We start from the raw sequence: 19239 nt of genomic DNA, 5'->3' as shown, positions 1-19239 counted from the left end.
GTGCTTCCAACTCTGTGGAAACAGTTTGGGGAAGGACCTTTCCTGCTTCAGCATGACAATGTCCATGTGCACAAAGCGAGGTTCATACAGAAATGGTTTGTTGAGATCGTTGTGGAAGAACTTGACTGGCCTGCAGAGAGAGCTAACCTCAACCCCCATCGAACACCTTTAGGATGAACTGGAACTCCGACTACGAGCCTTGTGGCTGCTCTTGTCCCTGTAGCAATGTTCCAATATCTATTGGAAAGCCTTCCCAGAAGAGTGCAGGATGTTCAAGCAGCGAAGGGTGGACCAACTCCATATTCATATTCATGGTTTTGGAATGAGATGTTCGACAACCAGGTGTTCACATACTTTTGGTCCTGTTAGCATCACATTCAGTGGTTTCTGGTCAACAACCTCAATGGCACTCATGGCTGTTCAGTGTTTAACATTTGGTGTGCAATTTAAGGTTTCAGATATAAAAGGTAAAATGTATTAATTTGAGAGGAGAGACGCCAGGGGATAAATCATAGGTATGCTATTGTGCCTCGTTGTCATTAATCACAGCTCTCGTTGTTTATGTGACACCAGTGGAGCACGTGTGACGCTACGGGATTTAGTTGCGCGCTGTGTGGAATTCAGGTTGAACGCGTAGAGAAAGATGCACACACAGTTGAGTCAGGGTACGGAGTGTGTGTGGACGGGTGTGTGAGAGAGCTGACTATATACAGGGTCCAGGGCTGCCGTTCACAAGAGTCCCTTACCTGTGCGGAACAAATAGTGAATTGGAGATGAAAAGGCGCAACGCATAGGCTATTTTAGTGAATGTTCTAACGATTCCTGAGACAGTTTTGAGTGAAGGTAAATTTGGACTCTTAATTCCTACTCTGTCAGTCTTTAATTTGTATTTTTCACCTGGATTTGTATCACTGTGTGATTTGTATCACTGAGTGCTCAATGGAAGAAGAAAATAACTTGCATCCAAGAGATCCAACAAGTGGCTGAATTAATATTATTTATCTGCATGAACGACTGGACACAAAGAACGGATTAAGCATCGTTGAATTGTCTCATTGTCTTTGTCTGCCTCTCTTCTACCGCAGTGAGTTAAACTGCTTGTCTTTTTTATTTGCATGTTGCGCTGAAAGCTAACTGGCAGTGTATCTCAGCAGATGGAGTCGCCGTGATGTGTTTAGTTTTATTCAGCTAATAGCAATTATACGTGTGGCAATATAGGCATGTTTCAAAAGTTGCCAATTAATTCCCTCAACCTAGGCTTGATCCATCTCGCAATGTCTGTAAACATAACTGTCAACTATCCAGATAAATAAAAACGATATACTGTGACAACGTCACGTCTATAAAAAATAATAATAATCTATTAGGCTTCTTAGTGTTCATTTACCAAAGAACGGGGGAGGAATTCACGGATCTTCTCCTCTTTCCTGCCTCTCGATCCTGTGGCCACAGCGGTTCCTTCCTATCCATGGACTTGACCACCGCACCCTCTTTGAAAGTAAAGTTGTGAACGACTCTCTGAAGAACCACTCATATGAAGACCAGGTCACAGGTGGCAGCCCCAGACCGTCACCGCAGCCATGCCTATCATGCATCCAATCACCTCCAATTTGATGTACCGGGGCATCTGCACTATCCCGGACATGCTCGCCTACCGAGCCCCGGTCAACCTGCCCGAGGACGAGGTTGAAGGTGAGGATGAGACTTTACTTGTTATATAATCAGCTCTGTTTCGGTTACCAGCTCTGATGGTATTCTGTTGCCTAGTCAATATATAATCATGGCTCTTTCAATGTGTGAAAAAATGTCAGGGTTAGGCAGTTGTATTCACTATAGGCTAATTGGTGTGGCTCTCGGCGAGCGGTTTGAGTTCATTCAGACGAGGTCGCTGTCAGCGTTATCAGATTAAGCACCATGGACAGCGCCACTCAAAGCGTCTGCATTTCAAGCAGTCCCTCGCCTCACCGTGATAACAATGTGTGACACCGTTTAGACCACCCAACCACTGTAGATTGTCATTCACAGATGTTTCGTTGCTTTTCTACCTCAACTTTATAATTGAATAAATTGTGAAGCTATCAATTAATCAATTAATTTAATCATCAATCAGTGGGATAATTGTGTGTGGTTCGAGCTTCACTTGTTTGCAGGTGAAAGGGGAATTGTGAGAGGAGTGGGAATTGTGAGAGTAGTGAGATGTCCACATATTCAAAAGACAGTGCTACAAGCCTGTCCACTGAGTCCACATATTTTGTTTATTGGTGTGTAATAGTGCCTTATTGTGGACTTGCTTATCAGTGACTGACCAGTACTTGTTCTGGTAAGAAGGCAGTACTAGGCATTGATACTGTCTCTCGAACAAAAAGGTTAGAGATGTGTGTTAATGTATGTATTTCTGCACCCCGGCACACGTTGCCCAATGGCAATAATGTATGTATCCATATAAATAGCCCTTGAAATGTAAACCCCTGGTAGACACATAATCTGTATTACACAGAAACCCTGTAGATGAATCCTCTCAATGAGACAGAACACTCATGCGTACATTGTGACTGAAATCTCACACTGTAGTGGTGGAAATCACCTATTGTGTGAAGTTTCAATTTTTTTTATGTCAAGTGTACAAGTACAGTGAAATAGTACAGTCATTGTTTATTTCAAGGTACAGTATGTATTTAGTTTTGCTCTCTGATCTTTATTAGCCGATAGAACTTGCAGGATATCATGGTAGCCAATGTTTGTGGTAGCCATTATGCCTGGATTTACTGTTACTGTTGCTAGTAACGTTAGTAACCTTAGCACTATAGCTAACATTTCTCAATGAGAGCATTTTAGCCAGTTTTCTTATATTTACATTTAATGAATACCATGATGGTAAAGTTTTATCTTGACTTTGTGTAACAGTATGAGAAATGCTGATGTGCTGAACTGTTAATAAGTTATTTAATTCAAGGTTGCTAGTGGTTAGTTAGTAGGGGCAAGCCAGTAGGGTGTATAAGTGTCTATGCTAAAAGTGTGCGTGTTTTATAAGTGATACAGTTGAAGTAGGGAAGTTTACATACACCTTATCCAAATACATTTAAACTCAGTTTTTCACAATTCCTGACATTTAATCCAAATAAAAAATTCCCTGTTTTAGGTCAGTTAGGATCACTACTTTATTTTAAGAATGTGAAATGTCAGAATAAAAGAAAAGAGAATGATTTATTTCAGCTTTTATTTCTTTCATTACCTTTCTCAGTGGGTCAGAAGTTTTCAAACACTCAATTAGTATTGGATAGCATTGCCTTTAAATTGCTTAACTTGAGTCAAACATTTCGGGTAGCCTTCCACAATCTTCCCACTGTCACGATCGTCATCCTCCTCGTCTGAGGAGGAGTAGTTGGAAGGATCGGAGGACCAAAATGCAGCGTGGTATGTGCTCAACATGAATTTAATGAACAGAGAACACTTGAACAAACTATACAAAACAATAAACGAATAACGACCGTGAAGCTATAATAAGAACTGTGCTCACACAAGCAACTAACATAGACAATCACCCACAACCCACAATAACAAAACAGGCTACCTAAATATGGTTCCCAATCAGAGACAACGACTAACACTTGCCTCCGATTGAGAACCATATCAGTCCAAACACAGAAACAGACAAACTAGACATCCAACATAGAATGCCCACTCAGATCACACCCTGACCAAACAAAATATAGAAACATACAAAGCAAACTATGGTCAGGGTGTGACACCCATAATAAGTTGGGCGAATTTTGTCCCATTCCTCCGACAGAGCTGGTGTAACTGAGTCAGGTTTGTAGGTCTGCTTGCTTGCACACACTTTTTCAGTTCTGCCCACAAATTTTCTATAGGATTGAGGTCAGGGCTTTGTGATGGCCACTCCAATACCTTGACCTCGTTGTCCTTAAGCCATTTTGCCACAACTTTGGAAGTATGCTTGGGGTCATTGTCCATTTGGAAGACCCTTTTGCGACCAAGCTTTAACTTCCTGACTGATGTCTTGAGATGTTGCTTCAATATATCCACATAATTTCCCTGCCCCATGATGCCATCTATTTTGTGAAGTGCACCAGACAACATGATGCTACCACCCCCATGCTTCACGGTTGGGATGGTGTTCTTCGGCTTGCAAGCCTCCCCCTTTTCCTCCAAACATAACAATGGTCATTATTAACAGTTCTATTTTTGCTTCATCAAACCAGAGGACATTTCTCCAAAAAGTATTTATCCAAAAATGCATCCACAAGTACACCTCCAATTGACACAAATGATGTCAATTAGCCTATCAGAAGATATAATTTCACTTAAAATTCACTGTATCACAATTCCAATGGGTCAGAAGTCATACTACGTTGACTGTGCCTTTCAACAGCTTGGAAAATTCCATAAAATTATGTAATGGATTTAGAAGCTTCTGACAGGCTAATTGACATAATGTGTCAATTAGCCTATCAGAAGCTTCTAAATCCATTACATAATCTGTTTGTAAACAATTTTTAGAAAAGCTACTTGTGTCATGCACAAAGTAGATGTCCTACCTGACTTGTCAAAACTATAGTTTGTTAATTTAACTATTTAGAGTTTTAATTTAACTCTTTAATAATCACAAAAAATGTTACACTGAAAAATCTACACTAATTAACACTGGTGAATGTATGTATGTTAATGTTATGTTGCCTATTGTTTTTGTCTATGTAAGTTTTTGGTTTATTGCGAGAAAAAAAGTTAAATAAAAAATATTTAAAAAATAGAATAAGTCATGACAGAAAACCATTCAGAAAAGTGACTTCAAGAGACGGACACACGAGTGAATACACAGCTGGAGTGAAGCCGCTGTCCACAAAATACAGTAAAGAACCATAGCATACTAAGTCCTCATTGCTTTTGGGAAAAAAATATGTGTGTATGTGGCACTCTGAATGAAGTCAACTTATCATCTGACCATATAATTTGATTGAATTGTTCTGTATCAGCAAAAAAAAAATATATACAGTTGAAGTTGTAAGTTTACATACATTTAGGTTGGAGTCATTAAAACTCGTTTTTCAACCATTCCACACATTTCTTGTTAACACTCAGTGGGGTAAAATAACCCCACTGTTGGATTCCAATATGAATTTCACATCACTTTGCAAACCAGCATAATATGACTTGCAGGCTTGATGTGGCCTGTAGACTATGAGTTTCAGGGAACTGTATTAGGGTAAAATTAGGCACTCAAAAGATCTTATGAAATATGTATTGTATTATCTTAATTACATTTTCATGACAACATATTTACTTCGGATCTCTATTGGTGAAGACCACAGGACTTAAAATGAATAAATGCAACAATCGTGTCTTTGTCACTAGCAAACAGTCATGGGTGGTAACAAAAAAATTAACTCGATAGGCACCTTGGGAAATGTGCAAATAATGCTTAAAATCCTACAGCAGGGCTATTCAATTCTGGTCCTGGAGGTCCAACACACATCTGGTTTTGTATTTATGTATGGTTCTTCAGAGAACCTAAAATGTTTCCCCTATGGTATCGCTCTCAATAACCTTATTTGGATCCAACTTGGACCTTTTATTTGTAAGGGTGTATAGAAACCCAGTGGATTAATAATCTCAATGATAGAGAAATGCTCACATTGTGACAGAAATCTCCTATTGTAGCGCTTCACTCAGTGTTGTGTTGTCTGGCTGGCTTATCCTTGTCACCTGATTGAGGTTTATGGATCAGCTACAGTATATTTATAGCTTGTATTTAAAGGGAACACAATTATACTGTAGTGTTGAGTTCAGATAGAGAGAGGAAGAAAGGCTCAAGGCACTCAACCCACTCTCAAGTCCCAGTTTGAGACAGACAGCATTTGGCTGCATGGTTGAGCTTTGTCAGATTGACTGAAACTGTTGGTATATGGTGTTGCTTTTCAGTGTGAGAAGATGTATATCAGTGTACAAACAATTCAAATGCCTCACATTTTGGCTTATCTGACCATGACAGAATGCATGCATAAGTGTGAATGACAGCATCTGATTATGTCTTGCAGGTCAGGTCTTGTGAGAGACCTCACTGTGTGGTTACCAATGAGGAAATTCATTGGGACAAAAACCAGATGAATAGCTAATTGAACCTGGAGTCACATATGCATGCACACACATGCACAGGGTCACACGTGCACACATGCACTCACTCACACTCGCTCTCACTCACACTGTAAAGAAGGCACCGGAGAAGAAGGCTGATGTTTTACCTAACCAATTGTGTTTTTTTTTTCGTTTCTTTGCGTTGTTTAACTTATTTTTTAACTTATTTTGTACATAATGTTGCCGCTACCGTCTCTTATGACCGAAAATTACTTCTGGACATCAGGACTGCGATTACTCACCACGGACTGGCAGAATCCTTTTTTCCCTTTAACGAGTGTGACGAGCCCAAAGTGAATTATATACTGCTCTCCTGGGAACAGGCCCAGATCCCCGTGATTTGCGTGAAGAGAAGGAGGAGGCCAAAGGGCGGGCTGCCTTCTGAGAATTCGTAGGCGATCGAATAAACCCCCACTTCCTTCCATTCTGCTAGCAAACGACCAATCTTTGGAAAATAAAATTATACTACCAACGGGACATTCAAAACTGTAATATCTTATGCTTCACGGAGTCGTGGCTGAACGACGACACAATCAACATACAGCTGGCTGGTTATACGCTGTACCGGCAGGATAGAACAACGGCGTCTGGCAAGACAAGGGGCGGTGGACTATGTATTTTTGTAAATATCAGCTGGTGCACAACATCTAAGGAAGTCTCAAGCTATTGCTCGCCTGAGGTAGAGTATCTGATGATAAGCTGTAGACCACACTATCCACCTAGAGAGTTTTCATCTGTATTTTTCGTAGCTGTTTAAATACCACCACAGACTGAGGCTGGCACTAAGACCACAATGAATGAGCTGTATTCCGCCATAAGCAAACAAGAAAATAATCACCCAGAGGCGGCGCTCCTATTAGCCGGGGACTTTAATTCAGGGAAACTTAAATCCATTTTACCAAATTTATATCAGCATGTTAAATGTGCAACCAGAGGGAAAAAACTCTGGACCACCTTTACTTCACACACAGAGACGCATACTGTCACGTCTGCTCCCTCTCCGGCCTCTAGGACCCCAGGCTCCTCGTTATGGCGCACACCTATCACCATCGCCATGAGCACCTGCGCGTCATCAGACTCACCTGGATTCCATCACTTCCCTGATTACCTTCCCTAAATATGTCACTCCCTTTGGTTCCTTCTCCAGAGGTTATTGTTTCTGTTCCAATGTTAAGTTTGTGCGTTGTTCGTGTTTGTTTTGTTTATGTTGCGATTATTTATTAAAACACTCACTCCCTGAATTTGCTTCCTGACTCTCAGCACACATCATTACAGAATAACTCCTCACCTAAGGGAAGCATTAGGGAGTGTTTTTTGTTTTTTTGTTTCGGTGGAAATGATGTCGGGTCCGGAAGCCGCTCCAGGCTCTCATGCCTCAGCCGGATCGCCAGGCTCCCCTGTTACAGTCGGCTTGTCAGTCTTTCATGCCTTCACGGATTGCTAGGCTCCCCTGCTTCCACTGGCTCATCAAGCTCTCATGCCTCAGTCGGTCTGTCAGGTTCCCGCGCCCCAGCCGGCAACAGATTCCCGCGCATCAGCAGGGGTGATCGGTCCACTCCTGATCCCCGGGATCGTCCCTTTGGTTGGTGTCCTGCGGTTGGAGCCGAACGCACCGGTGAGGGGGAACCGTCACATATGCTCTTTCCGGTGCTCTAGGTCACCATGCTCCCGTGTCTCAGCTGCAAGGACAGGTTTCCCGTGCCTCAGCAAAGGTGACCGGTCCGCCCCTGATCCCCGGGATCATCATTTCGGTCAGCATCCTGCGGCTGGAGCTGTGCATCGGGGAGGGGGTACTGTCACGTGTGCTCCCTCTCTGGCCCCTAGGTCACCAGGCTGCTCGTTATGGCGCACACCTGTCACCATTGTTACACGCACCTGCGTGTTATCAGACTCACCTGGACTCCATCACTTCCCTGATTACCTTCCCTATATATGTCACTCCCTTTGGTTCGTTCCCCAGGCCTTATTGTTTCTGTTCCTGTGTTAAGTCTGTGAGTTGTTCGTGTTTCTTGTTTTGTTGAGTTAATTTATTAAAACACTCAATCCCTGATCTTGCTTCTCGACTCTCAGCGCACATCGTTACACATACAAAGCTCTCCCTCACCCTCCATTTGGCAAATCTGACCATAATTCTATCCTCCTGATTCCTGCTTACAGGCAAACATTTAAGCAGGAAGCACCAGTGACTCGATCAATAAAAAAGTGGTCAGATGAAGCAGATGCTAAGCTACAGGACTGTTTTGCAACCACAGACTGGAATATGTTCCGGGATTCCTTCAATGGTGTTGAGGAGTACACCACATCAGTCATTGGCTTCATCAATAAGTGCATTGATGACGTCACCCCCACAGTGACCGTACGTACATACCCCAACCAGAAGCAATGGATTACAGCCAACGAGAGCATACAGGTTGCAGTGGTGGGTAGTATATGGGTCTTTGGTGACAAAACGTATGGCACTGTGATAGACTACATCCAGTTTGCTGAGTAGAGCATTGGAGGCTGTTTTGTAAATGACATCACCGAAGTCAAGGATTGGTAGGATAGTCAGTTTTACGAGGGTATGTTTGGCAGTATGAGTGAAGAAGGCTTTGTTGCGAAATAGGAAGCCGATTCTAGATTTAATTTTAGATTGGAGATGCTTCATGTGAGTCTGGAAGGAGATTTTACAGTCTAACCAGACACCTAGGTATTTGTAGTTGTCCACATATTCTAAGTCAGAACTGTTTTCCAAATAATGATGCTAGTCGGGCGGACAGCTGCGGGCAGCAATTGGTTGAAGAGCATGCATTTAGTTTTACTAGCATTGAAAAGCAGTTGGAGGCCACGGAAGGAGTGTTGTATGGCATTGAAGCTCGTTTGGAGGTTTGTTAACACATTGCTGCAGGAGGTGCAGAGCAGTTGGCTGGGGTAGGGGTAGCTAGGAGGAAAGCATGGCCAGCCATAGAAAAATGCTTATTGAAATGATCGATTAGTGTAGATTTATCAGTGGTAACAGTGTTTCCTAGCCTCATTGCAGTGGGCAGCAGGAAGGAGGTTCTCTTATTCTCCATGAACTTTACAGTGTCACAATTTTGGGGGGAATTAGTGCTACAGGATGCAAATCTCTGTTTGAAAAAGCTAGCCTTAGCTTTCCTAACCGACTTCTCTGAAAAGTTGCATATCGCGGGGGCTATTTGATGCTAATGCAGAACGCCACAAGATGTTTTTGTGCTGGTTAAGGGCAGTCAAGTCTGGGGTGAACCAAGGGCTATATCTGTTCTTAGTTTTTTTTAAATTGAATGGGGCATGCTTATTTAAGATGGTGAGGAAAGCACTTTTAAAGAGCAACCAGGCATCCTCTACTGACGGGATGAGGTCAATATCCTTCCAGGATACCCGGGCCAGATCGATTAGAAAGGCCTGCTCGCTGAAGTGTTTTAGGGAGCATTTGACTGTGATGAGGGGTGGTCGTTTGACTGCGGACCCATTACGGACGCAGGCAATGAGGCAGTGATCGCTGAGATCCTGGTTGAAGACAGCAGAGGTGTATTTAGAGGGCATGTTGGTCAGGATGATATCTAAGAGGGTACCCATGGTTACAGGTTAGGGTTGCACCTGGTAGGTCTCTTGATAATTTGTGTGAGATTGAGGGCATCTATCTTAGATTGTAGGATTGCCAGGGTGTTAAGCATAACCCAAGATAGATTGGTGGCAATCAATTCACATATGGTGTCCAGGGCACAGCTGGGGGCTGAGGGGGGTCTGTAACAAGCGGCAATGGTGAGAGACTTGTTTCTGGAAAGGTGGATGATTAAAAAGTTCAAATTGTTTGGGCACAGACCAGGATAGTATAACAGAACTCTGCTGGCTATCTCTGCAGTAGATTGCAACTCCACCCCATTTGGCAGTTCTATCTTGTTCGAAAATGTTGTAGTTGGGGATGAACATTTCAGGATTTTTGGTGTCCTTCCTAAGCCAGGGTTCGGACACGGCTTGGACATCAGGGTTGGCGGAGTGTGCTAAAGCAGTGAATAAAGCAAACTTAGGGAGGAGGCTTCTGATGTTAACATGCATGAAACCAAGGCTTTTACGGTTACAGAAGTCAACAAATGAGATCACCTGGGGAATGGGAGTGGTGCTTGGGGCTGCAGGGCCTGGATTAACTACTACATTACCAGAGGAACAGAGTAGTATAAGGGTATGGCTAAAGGCTATAAGAACTGGTCGTCTATTGCGTTCGGAACAGAGAGTAAAAAGAGCAGATTTCTGGGCATGGAAGAATAGATTCAAGACATAATGTACAGACAAGAGTATGGTAGGATGTGAGTACAGTGGCGGTAAACCTAGGCATTGAGTGACGATGAGAGAGGTTTTGTCTCTGAAGGCACCAGTTAAGCCAGGTGAGGTCACAGCATGTGTGGGGGGTGGACAAAAGGTCTATCTAAGGCATATTGGGCAGGCCTGGGGGCTCTACTGTGAAATCAGACAGTTATCACGAACCAAAACAGCAAAAGACAAGACATATTGACATTAGGGAGAGGCATGTGTAGCCGAGTGATCATAGGGTCCAATGAGTAGCAATAGGTGAGTCAGGGGGCCGATTCAGTAGTCGCTACTACGCTAGGCGAGTTGGAGACACGGTGATTCAGACAGCTAGCCAGGGCTAGCAGATAGGCCTTCGGCAACGTCGCAACGGAAGAGCCTGTTGAGACCACCTCAGATGATTACATCAGCAGACCAGTCGTGATAGATCGGCGGGGCTCCGTGTTGGCAGTAAAGGGTGCAGGCCAATTGGCAAAAGAGGTATTGTAGCCCAAGAAATTAGCTGGTGGACCTCTTCGGCTAGCTGGGAGATGGGCCTAGCTCAAAGCTAGCTTAAGGCTAACTGGTGCTTGCTTCGGGACAGAGACATTAGCCAGGAGTAGCCACTCGGATTGCAGCTAGCTAGCAGCGATGCTCCGGTGTAAAGGTTCAGAGCTTGCAGTAGGCATCGGGAGATGTGGTAGAGAAAAAGCAATTCTATATGCTCTGGGTTGATATCGTGCTGTGTAGACTGGCAGGTATTGACCGAGCTGAGGCTGGCTGATGTCCGAGTTAATGGTGAAGACCGCTAGCAGTGGCAAACTGACTACTAGCTAGTAGCTAGTTAGCTGGCTAGCCTTTGATGGGGGTTCGGGTTCTAAAGTATAAAAATAGCAGATCCTTACCACATTGGGTGAGGCAGGTTGCAGGAGAGTATATTCAGTCCGTAGATGTAGTCAGATTAAAATATATACGAAATATATACAAAAACATTTTAGGAAAACAATATTTACACGGGACAGGACGGGACAAGACAAAACACACGTCTGACTGCTACGCCATCTTGGATAATTTCTGGTCCAAGCACACCAAGACAGTCGTGAAGAGGGCACGACAAAACCTATTCCCCCTCAGGAAACTGCAAAGATTTGGCATGGGTCCTCAGATCCTCAAACAGTTCTACAGCTGCACCATCGAGAGCATCCTGACGGGTTGCATCACTGTCTGGTATGGCAACTGCTCAGACTCCGACCGCGAGGCACTACAGAGGGGAGTGCAAACGGCCCAGTATATCACCGGGGCCAAGCTTCCTGCCATCCAGGAACTCTATACCAGGCTGTGTCAGAGGAAGGCCCTGAATATTGTCAGACTCCAGTCACCCAAGTCATAGACTGTTCTCTCTGCTACTGCACGGCAAGAGGTACCAGAGCGCCAAGTCTAGGACCAAGAGGCTTCAAATCAGCTTCTACCCCTAAGCCATAAGACTCCTGAACATCTAATCAAATGGCTATCCAGACTATTTGCATTGCCCCCCCCACACCTCCCTCTCTTTTACACCGCTGCTACTCTTTGTTGTTATCATCTATGCATAGTCACTTTAATAACTCTACCTACATATTACCTCAACTAACCGTTGCACCCACACATTGACTCTGTACCGGTACCACCCTGTATATAGTCTCGCTATTGTTATTTTACTGCTGCTCTTTAATAACTTGTTACTTTTATTTCTTAGCCGTATTTTTTAAACTGCATTGTTGGTTAGGGGCTCGTAAGTAAGCATTTCACTGTAAGGTAACCTTCACTGTAACCTGTTGTATTCGGCGCATGTGACTAATAAAATTTGATTTGATTTGACATGCACACAGGCACTCACACGCACACACAGACTCACATACGCACTCACAAACACACACTCACACATGCATGCATACACACACACACAAGATGCGAGCAAGTACATGCACGCACGCACGCACACACACACACATACACACACACTTTGGACTCGGCACAGCACAGTAAACCCATTCTGTGCTGTGACTGGTTACAATTAGAAAAGCTGGCTGAAAAACGTGAATAACAAAATTATTACATTTTGTATGGATGATGAGTTTCAACTCTCTGTAGACTGAGCATGTGATAAATCAACACAACAGGGTTGTTCAGACAGTGAGTAGTTTCAGAATATGTATTTCTCTCTCTCTCTCTCTCTCTCTCTCTCTCTCTCTCTCTCTCTCTCTCTCTCTCTCTCTCTCTCTCTCTCTCTCTCTCTCTCTCTCTCTCTCTCTCTCTCTCTCTCTCTCTCTCTCTCTCTCTCTCTCTCTCTCTCTCTCTCTCTCTCTCTTTACTAGCAAACATAGAGAAAAATATAAGATGAAATACACTACCTTGTTGCTTCTTTTGTCAACAGACTTATTGATACTGAGACCAACGTATATTTAAGGGATGAGCCCCAAATTACGGAAATGACAGAAAATACACACATCAAAATAGAAATAAACAGAAAGACAAACACGGTCATAAAATAAGTAATAAGTTCCTCAATCAGCTTTCTGAATTGCCCTAGAGGCACCAGAACAACCAAACAGTCGTTTGGTATAGGTGGAGTTTTTGTAAAAGTGCGCTATGTAATGAAAACATAACAATGTATCAACCTATGTGACATCAAAGAGGGCAAACCAACTTTCTGGTAGAGAATTCAGTGATGAATGTACTAAAACTGCGCCCGCAATAAAGCATAAACTGCATTTAATATTAAACTGCATGTAACGGCTTTAATGATGTTGAAGTCTAGGACCAATAGGAACGTCGACTGAATAATCTGCTTTCTACTAATTAGTGAGAGGATGACCTATTTCTAGAGAACAAGCCCATTTTTGTTATCAGCTTCTAACTCATCAATATGCTATTAAATGACATATTTTCATCTTTCCAAATGCCAAGATATTTGTAAGCAGGGACATGATCAATATGGACACCATCCAAAGGAGATACAGTATGCTTAAATCATTATTTTATTTTTATGCACTCTAGAGAACAACATGTACTTACTTTTCCCTGCATTCAGTACTACACTGAACAAAAATATAAACACAGCATGTAAAGTGTTGGTCCCATGTTTCATGAGCTGAAATAAAAGATCTCAGAAATCTTCCATATGCAAAAAAAACATATTTCTCTCAAATGATGTCCACAAATTTGTTTACATCCCTGTTAGTGAGCATTTCTTCTTTGCCAAGATAATCCATCCATCTGACAGTTGTGGCATATCGACAAGCTAATTAAACAACATGATCATTACACAGGTGAACCTTGTGCAGGGGACACTATAGGCCACTCTAAAATGTGCAGTTTTGTCACACAACACAATGCCACAGAAGGAGCGTGCAAGTTTTGAGGGAGCGTGCAACTGGCATGCTGACTGCAGCAATTTCCACCAGAGCTATTGCCAGATATTTGAATATTAATTTGTCTATCTTAAGCTGCCTCCAATGTAGTTTTAAAGAATTTGGAAGCTTTTAACCTGCGGGATCGTCTGAGAACAGCCAACCAGACAGCTGATAAAACTGTGGGTTTGCACAACCGAAGAATTTCTGCTGAAACCATCTAAGCCTAAGGGAAGCTTATCTGTGTGCTCGTCGTCCTCACCAGGGTCTTGAACTGACTGGAGTTCAGCATTGTAACCGACTTTAGTGGGCAAATGCTCACCTTCGATGCCCACTGGCATGCCAGAGAAGTGTGCTCTTCATGGATGAATCCCGGGTTCAACTGTACTGGCAGATGGCAGACAGAAGGTATGGCGTCGTGTGGGCAAGCGGTTTGTTGATGTCAACATGGTGAACAGAGTGCCCCGTGTTGGCGGTGGGGGTATGGGCAGGCATACGCTATGGACAACAAACACAATTGCATTTTATCTATGGCAATTTGAATGCACAGAGATACCGTGATGAGATCCCGAGGCCCATTGTCGTGACATTCATCCGCCGTCATCACCTCATCTTTGAGCATGATAACGCACAGCCCCATATCGCAAGGATCTGTACACAATTCCTGGAAGCTGAAAATGTCTCAGTTCTTCCATGGCCTGCATATTCACCAGACATGTCACCCATTGAGCATGAATAGGATGCTCGAGTTTGATGTGTGGTCCAGTTTCTGCCAATATCCAGCAACTTCGCATAGCCATACAACATTCCACAGGCCACAATCAACAGCCTGATTAACTCTATTCGAAGGAGATGTGTTGCGCTGCATGAGGCAAATGGGGGTCACACCAGATACTGACTGGTTTTCTGTTCCACGTCCCTACTTTTTAAAAAGGTATCTGTGACCAACAGATGCATATCTGTATTCCCAGTTCTGTGAAATCCAATTTACTTATTTCAATTGACTGATTTTCCCATGTGAGCTGTAACTAAGTAAATTCATGGACATTTTGGCTTGTTGCATTTTACATTGGTGTTCAGTGTAATTTCAGGTCAATATAGTTTTTCTCTAATACAATGAAGGCAGACTGTAGTTCAGATAGAGTCTGGTCAACCATTGGTGTAATAGCATAAACAACAGAATCATCTGCATTTAAGTGCAGGTTACAAATTGTCAATATTTTTATGTAAACAGTAAAAGGTACAGGACCCAGAATTGACCCCTGTAGGACACCTTTTGTGATGTCCAGAAAACTTTATTTAACACCATCAGTAGATACACATTGAGTTCTATCTGTTAAGTAATTCCTGAACCAGTTACATGCAGCCAAGTCTAGGCCAATTGAGGAAAGCCTCTGAATTAGCAATGAGTGATCAACAGCATCGAAGGCCTTTGCCAGGTCATTGAAGAGGGCAGCACAATGTTGCTTTTTATCCATACAATTAAGCAAATCATTTATAAATAGGGATGCAGCAAAGCAAGTGCGATGACCTGGTATTAAACCTGACTGATGTACATTTAGAATACATTTAAAAAATCAAGAAAGATCTTAGCTGAGAATTAATCAGGGATTCTAATATTTTAGCTAGGCAAGAAATTTTGAAATAGGGTGATTAATCATTTAGGTTACATGGGTCACCAACTTTGGGAAGGGGGAGTGCATGGGTTGCCTTCCAAACCTTGGGTGTAGTACCAGATATAATAGTCAGGTAAAAAATATGGGTTAATATTTCAGCAATCAGGAGGGCAGAGTTGAAGAAAAAATGTATCAAGCAAATTATTATTTGTCACATGCCCCATGACTTTCGAGCCCCTAACCAACAATGCAGTTAAAAAAAATACAGATAAGAAATAAAAGTAACAAGTAATTGAAGAGCAGCAGTAAAATAACAATAGCGAGACTATATACAGGGGGGTACTGGTACAGAGTCAATGTGTGGGGGCACCGGTTAGTTGAGGTAATATTAAAGTGACTATGCATAGATGATAACAACAGAGAGTAGCAGCGGTGTAAAAGAGGGGGAGGTCTGGGGGGGGGGGGGCAATGCAAATAGTCTGGGTAGCCATTTGATTAGCTGTTCCTGAGTCTTATGGCTTAGGGGTAGAAGCTGTTTAGAAGCCCCTTGGACCTAGACTTGGAGCTCTGGTACTGCTTGCCATGCGGTAGCAGAGAGGTCAGTCTATGACTAGGGTGGCTGGAGTCTTTGATGATTTTCAGGGCCTTCCTCTGACACTGCCTGGTATAGAGTTCCTGGATGGCAGGAAGCTTGGCCCCGGTGATATACTGGGCCGTTTGCACTACCCTCTTTAGTGCCTTGTGGTCGGAGGCTGAGCAGTTTCCATACCAGGCAGTGATGCAACCCGTAAGGATGCTCTCGATGATGCAGCTGTAAAACCTTTTGAGGATCTGAGGACCCATGCCAAATCTTTTCAGTCTCCTGAGGGGGAATAGATTTTGTCGTGCCCTCTTCACGACTGTCTTGTGCTTGGACCATGTTAGTTTGTTGTTGATGTGGACGCCAAGGAACTTGAAGCTCTCAACCTGCTCCACTACAGCCCCGTCGATGAGAATGAGGACGTGCTTGGACCTCCTTTTCCTGTAGTCCACAATCATCTCCTTTGTCTTAATCACATTGAGGGAGAGGTTGTTGTGGTCAGTGTTGGTCGGTGATCAGGCCTACCACTGTTGTGTCATCAGAAAACTTCATGATGGTGTTAGAGTTGTGCCTGACCATGCAGTCATGAGTGAACAGGGAGTACAGCAGGGGAATGAGCAAGGGGAATGAGCAAGCACCCCCGAGGGGCTCCTGTGTTGAGGATCAGTGTGGAAGATGTGTTGTTACCTACCCTTAACACCTGGGGACCGCCAGTCAGGAAGTCCAGGAGTGCAATAGAGATTGCATCATTTGTGAATCTCTTGGTGCGGTATGCAAATTGGAGTGAGTCTAGGGTTTCTGGGATAATGATGTTGATGTGAGCCATGACCAGCCTTTCAAAGCATTTCATGGCTACAGACGTGAGTGCTATATCAGCCCCAGTGTTTTTTCCAACCTTAAGTAAGGCATCTAGCACATCACAGGTAGTAAATTGTTGAAATAAAAACAAAGATTCACTAGAAGTTGACGGGTTAACCGTCGAGCCAGCTAGGGGCTGGCAGAGAGCAGTTGATTGACTGACTAGGGTCAATTAAACCACAGTTTATCTCAAATAAAAAGCCTGCGGAGGTAAAATGACGAGTAAAAACATCACATCTCATTCTGCTCAGTTAATATGCCATAGTCAGACGGAACATGCTTAGGCATGTAAAAAGAGGAATTTGTACGTTTCAGTCCATTTACTGTTTTCCAAAACTTTGAAAGAACACCAGCAGAGTCAAAGATAGACCTTAAAAATGTGTTTGATTTAGCATTCTTAATCAAGATAGTACATCTGTTTCTCAGTTGTCTGAAAGATTGCCAGTCCACGACAGGGGCAGTGCAGCTGGTAAAGCTCCAAACTCTCAGCATATGAGGACTGATGATGTGAATGATACATGGTGTGAACAGCACTATTTGGTGCACTACACTCGACAGTGTTTTGCCAGACCCCAGGGTAGTGGTTGGTGCTGTGTAAAGCTGGGTTGAGTTGAGGTGGGCCTGGTCTGGTTGAGCTGTGCTGTGATGTGCCGTGTCTGTTTGAGTTGTGCTGAGGTGGGCCTGGTCTGGTAACATGGGAGGGAGGTTCTGGCAGAGTTGAAGAGGGTGGTGTGCAGAGCATTGGCAACTTCTTCCATCACTCTCATTCCTTGGGAAAACAAAGATAGGGGGTACCTCACTTGGTCCTCTGCAAACTAGTTGTGTCCCAATGATGTCAGTCAGAACTGAAGGCCAGTCAGCAGGGTCTGTAGACAGTGGTTCATCCTCAGCAGCAGGTTTTGGTGGGGATGCTGCTAAAGGCATTTCTAATGGAGATCACAAGGGCATTAGTTAACACACGTTATTCACAGCATTTCTAGTGGTGGAACATCCCACATACAAACCCAGTAATAATAAAATCTGAGGTGGGCCTGGTCTGGTAACATGGGAGGGAGGTTCTGGCAGAGTTGAAGAGGGTGGTGTGCAGAGCATTGTGGCCAGCGATGCTCCAAACTCTGTGTGGGGCCTCTGTGACTGTGTACGGCCTGGGAATAGCTCAGTGTATGCAGTTTCTGGGAGAGGGTGGTGTGGGGGGAAGTGTTGCTAGCTGTTCTTGAGTCTCTGTGAGGTACCACCGGATGCAGGTCTGAAGGTGCGTCTGATTTGGAGTTGGTGGCTGATCTCCTGCTCAAGTGGGGTGACTGGCCACCCAATTTAGAACAGTCCCGGGAGAGGCTGACATTTATCCTCTCGATGGTGGCAGGGTGAACATCTCTCCTCTGTCGCGGGGTGGACATTACAACCCTCACATCTGAGAAGGTGGTAGAGTTCTTCTTCATTACCCCCCTCGAGTGTAGTGCACCTCTCCTGTTAAGTATGCAGGTCGTTGGTTCCAGCATGCACAATTATAAGGCTTTGTGAACCAAGCTGGGCCACGTTCAGGAGCGCCATAGCTTTCTCAGATATAGGGCACCACAACTTTGCCAACACACTATTTAATAATGAGTGAATTTTCCATTGCAGATCATCATCAAAAAGATGCCAGGCTTCTTCTCAAGCCTGTGGAGGAAGTCAGGAGTGGGAGCAGTCATATTCTCACGCCCTGAACGTGACATTTTATTTCTCTATTTGGTTAGGTCAGGGTGTGATTTTGGTGGGCATTCTAGTTTTTCTATTTCTTTGTTGCCCTCGTATGGTTCCCAATCAGAGGCAGCTGTCTTTTGTTGTCCCTGATTGGGGTTCATACTTAGGCAATATTTTTTCCACCTTTAGTTGTGGGATCTTGTTTGTGTGTAGTTGCGGTCTGCACTGCACTGCATATAGCTTCACATTCGGTTGTAGTTTTTTTTGTTTTGTTCCGTGTTCATCTAATAAATAATGCACACTTACCACGCTGCACCTTGGTCCAATCCATCTCTAAACGATCGTGACACATATCTAGAATGATAGAGATGATCTTTTCCATTTTGATGTCACTCACCATTATTGAAATGACCTTGCTTCTCAACAAATCAATGAGTTAATTCTGTATTTGGTGGCCAAGGTAGTGTGACTCTAGGTCCCTTTTTGGATGGGTTAAGGTGCTCTTTCGTGACTGGATCAAATTGTGCCATCAGTTCAACCTCTTTGAGAAAATTCCCATTTGATGGAGAGTACAGTGTTTCTGTGTGTCCCCTTAGTGCCAGATTTCTAATTGCCAGAGACTGCACAATAGCTGTCAGACGTGTCAACACCGCTCTCCATCTTATCCTCCCAGCCTCCA

At 43.6% G+C, this 19239-nt stretch overlaps 1 protein-coding gene across 1 annotated transcript in view; it reads left to right on the top strand.

Annotated features, from left to right (window-relative positions):
* The first annotated feature begins 626 nt into the window (after positions 1-626).
* The window catches only part of LOC109872528 (calcium-binding protein 7-like), a 59805-nt gene continuing 41192 nt past the window's right edge, over positions 627-19239 (top strand). The window contains exons 1-2 of the mRNA XM_020463804.2: positions 627-1084; positions 1453-1692. Coding sequence (XP_020319393.1) covers positions 1581-1692 — 112 coding nt within the window. The 5' untranslated portion in view covers positions 627-1084; positions 1453-1580. The remainder of the gene's footprint in view (positions 1085-1452; positions 1693-19239) is intronic.

This window comes from Oncorhynchus kisutch, linkage group LG3 (genome assembly GCF_002021735.2).
Source record: "Oncorhynchus kisutch isolate 150728-3 linkage group LG3, Okis_V2, whole genome shotgun sequence".
Classification (NCBI taxonomy): domain Eukaryota; kingdom Metazoa; phylum Chordata; class Actinopteri; order Salmoniformes; family Salmonidae; genus Oncorhynchus; species Oncorhynchus kisutch.
Note: the sequence above shows the minus strand (reverse complement) of the source record. Positions and strands in the feature narration are given on the sequence as shown.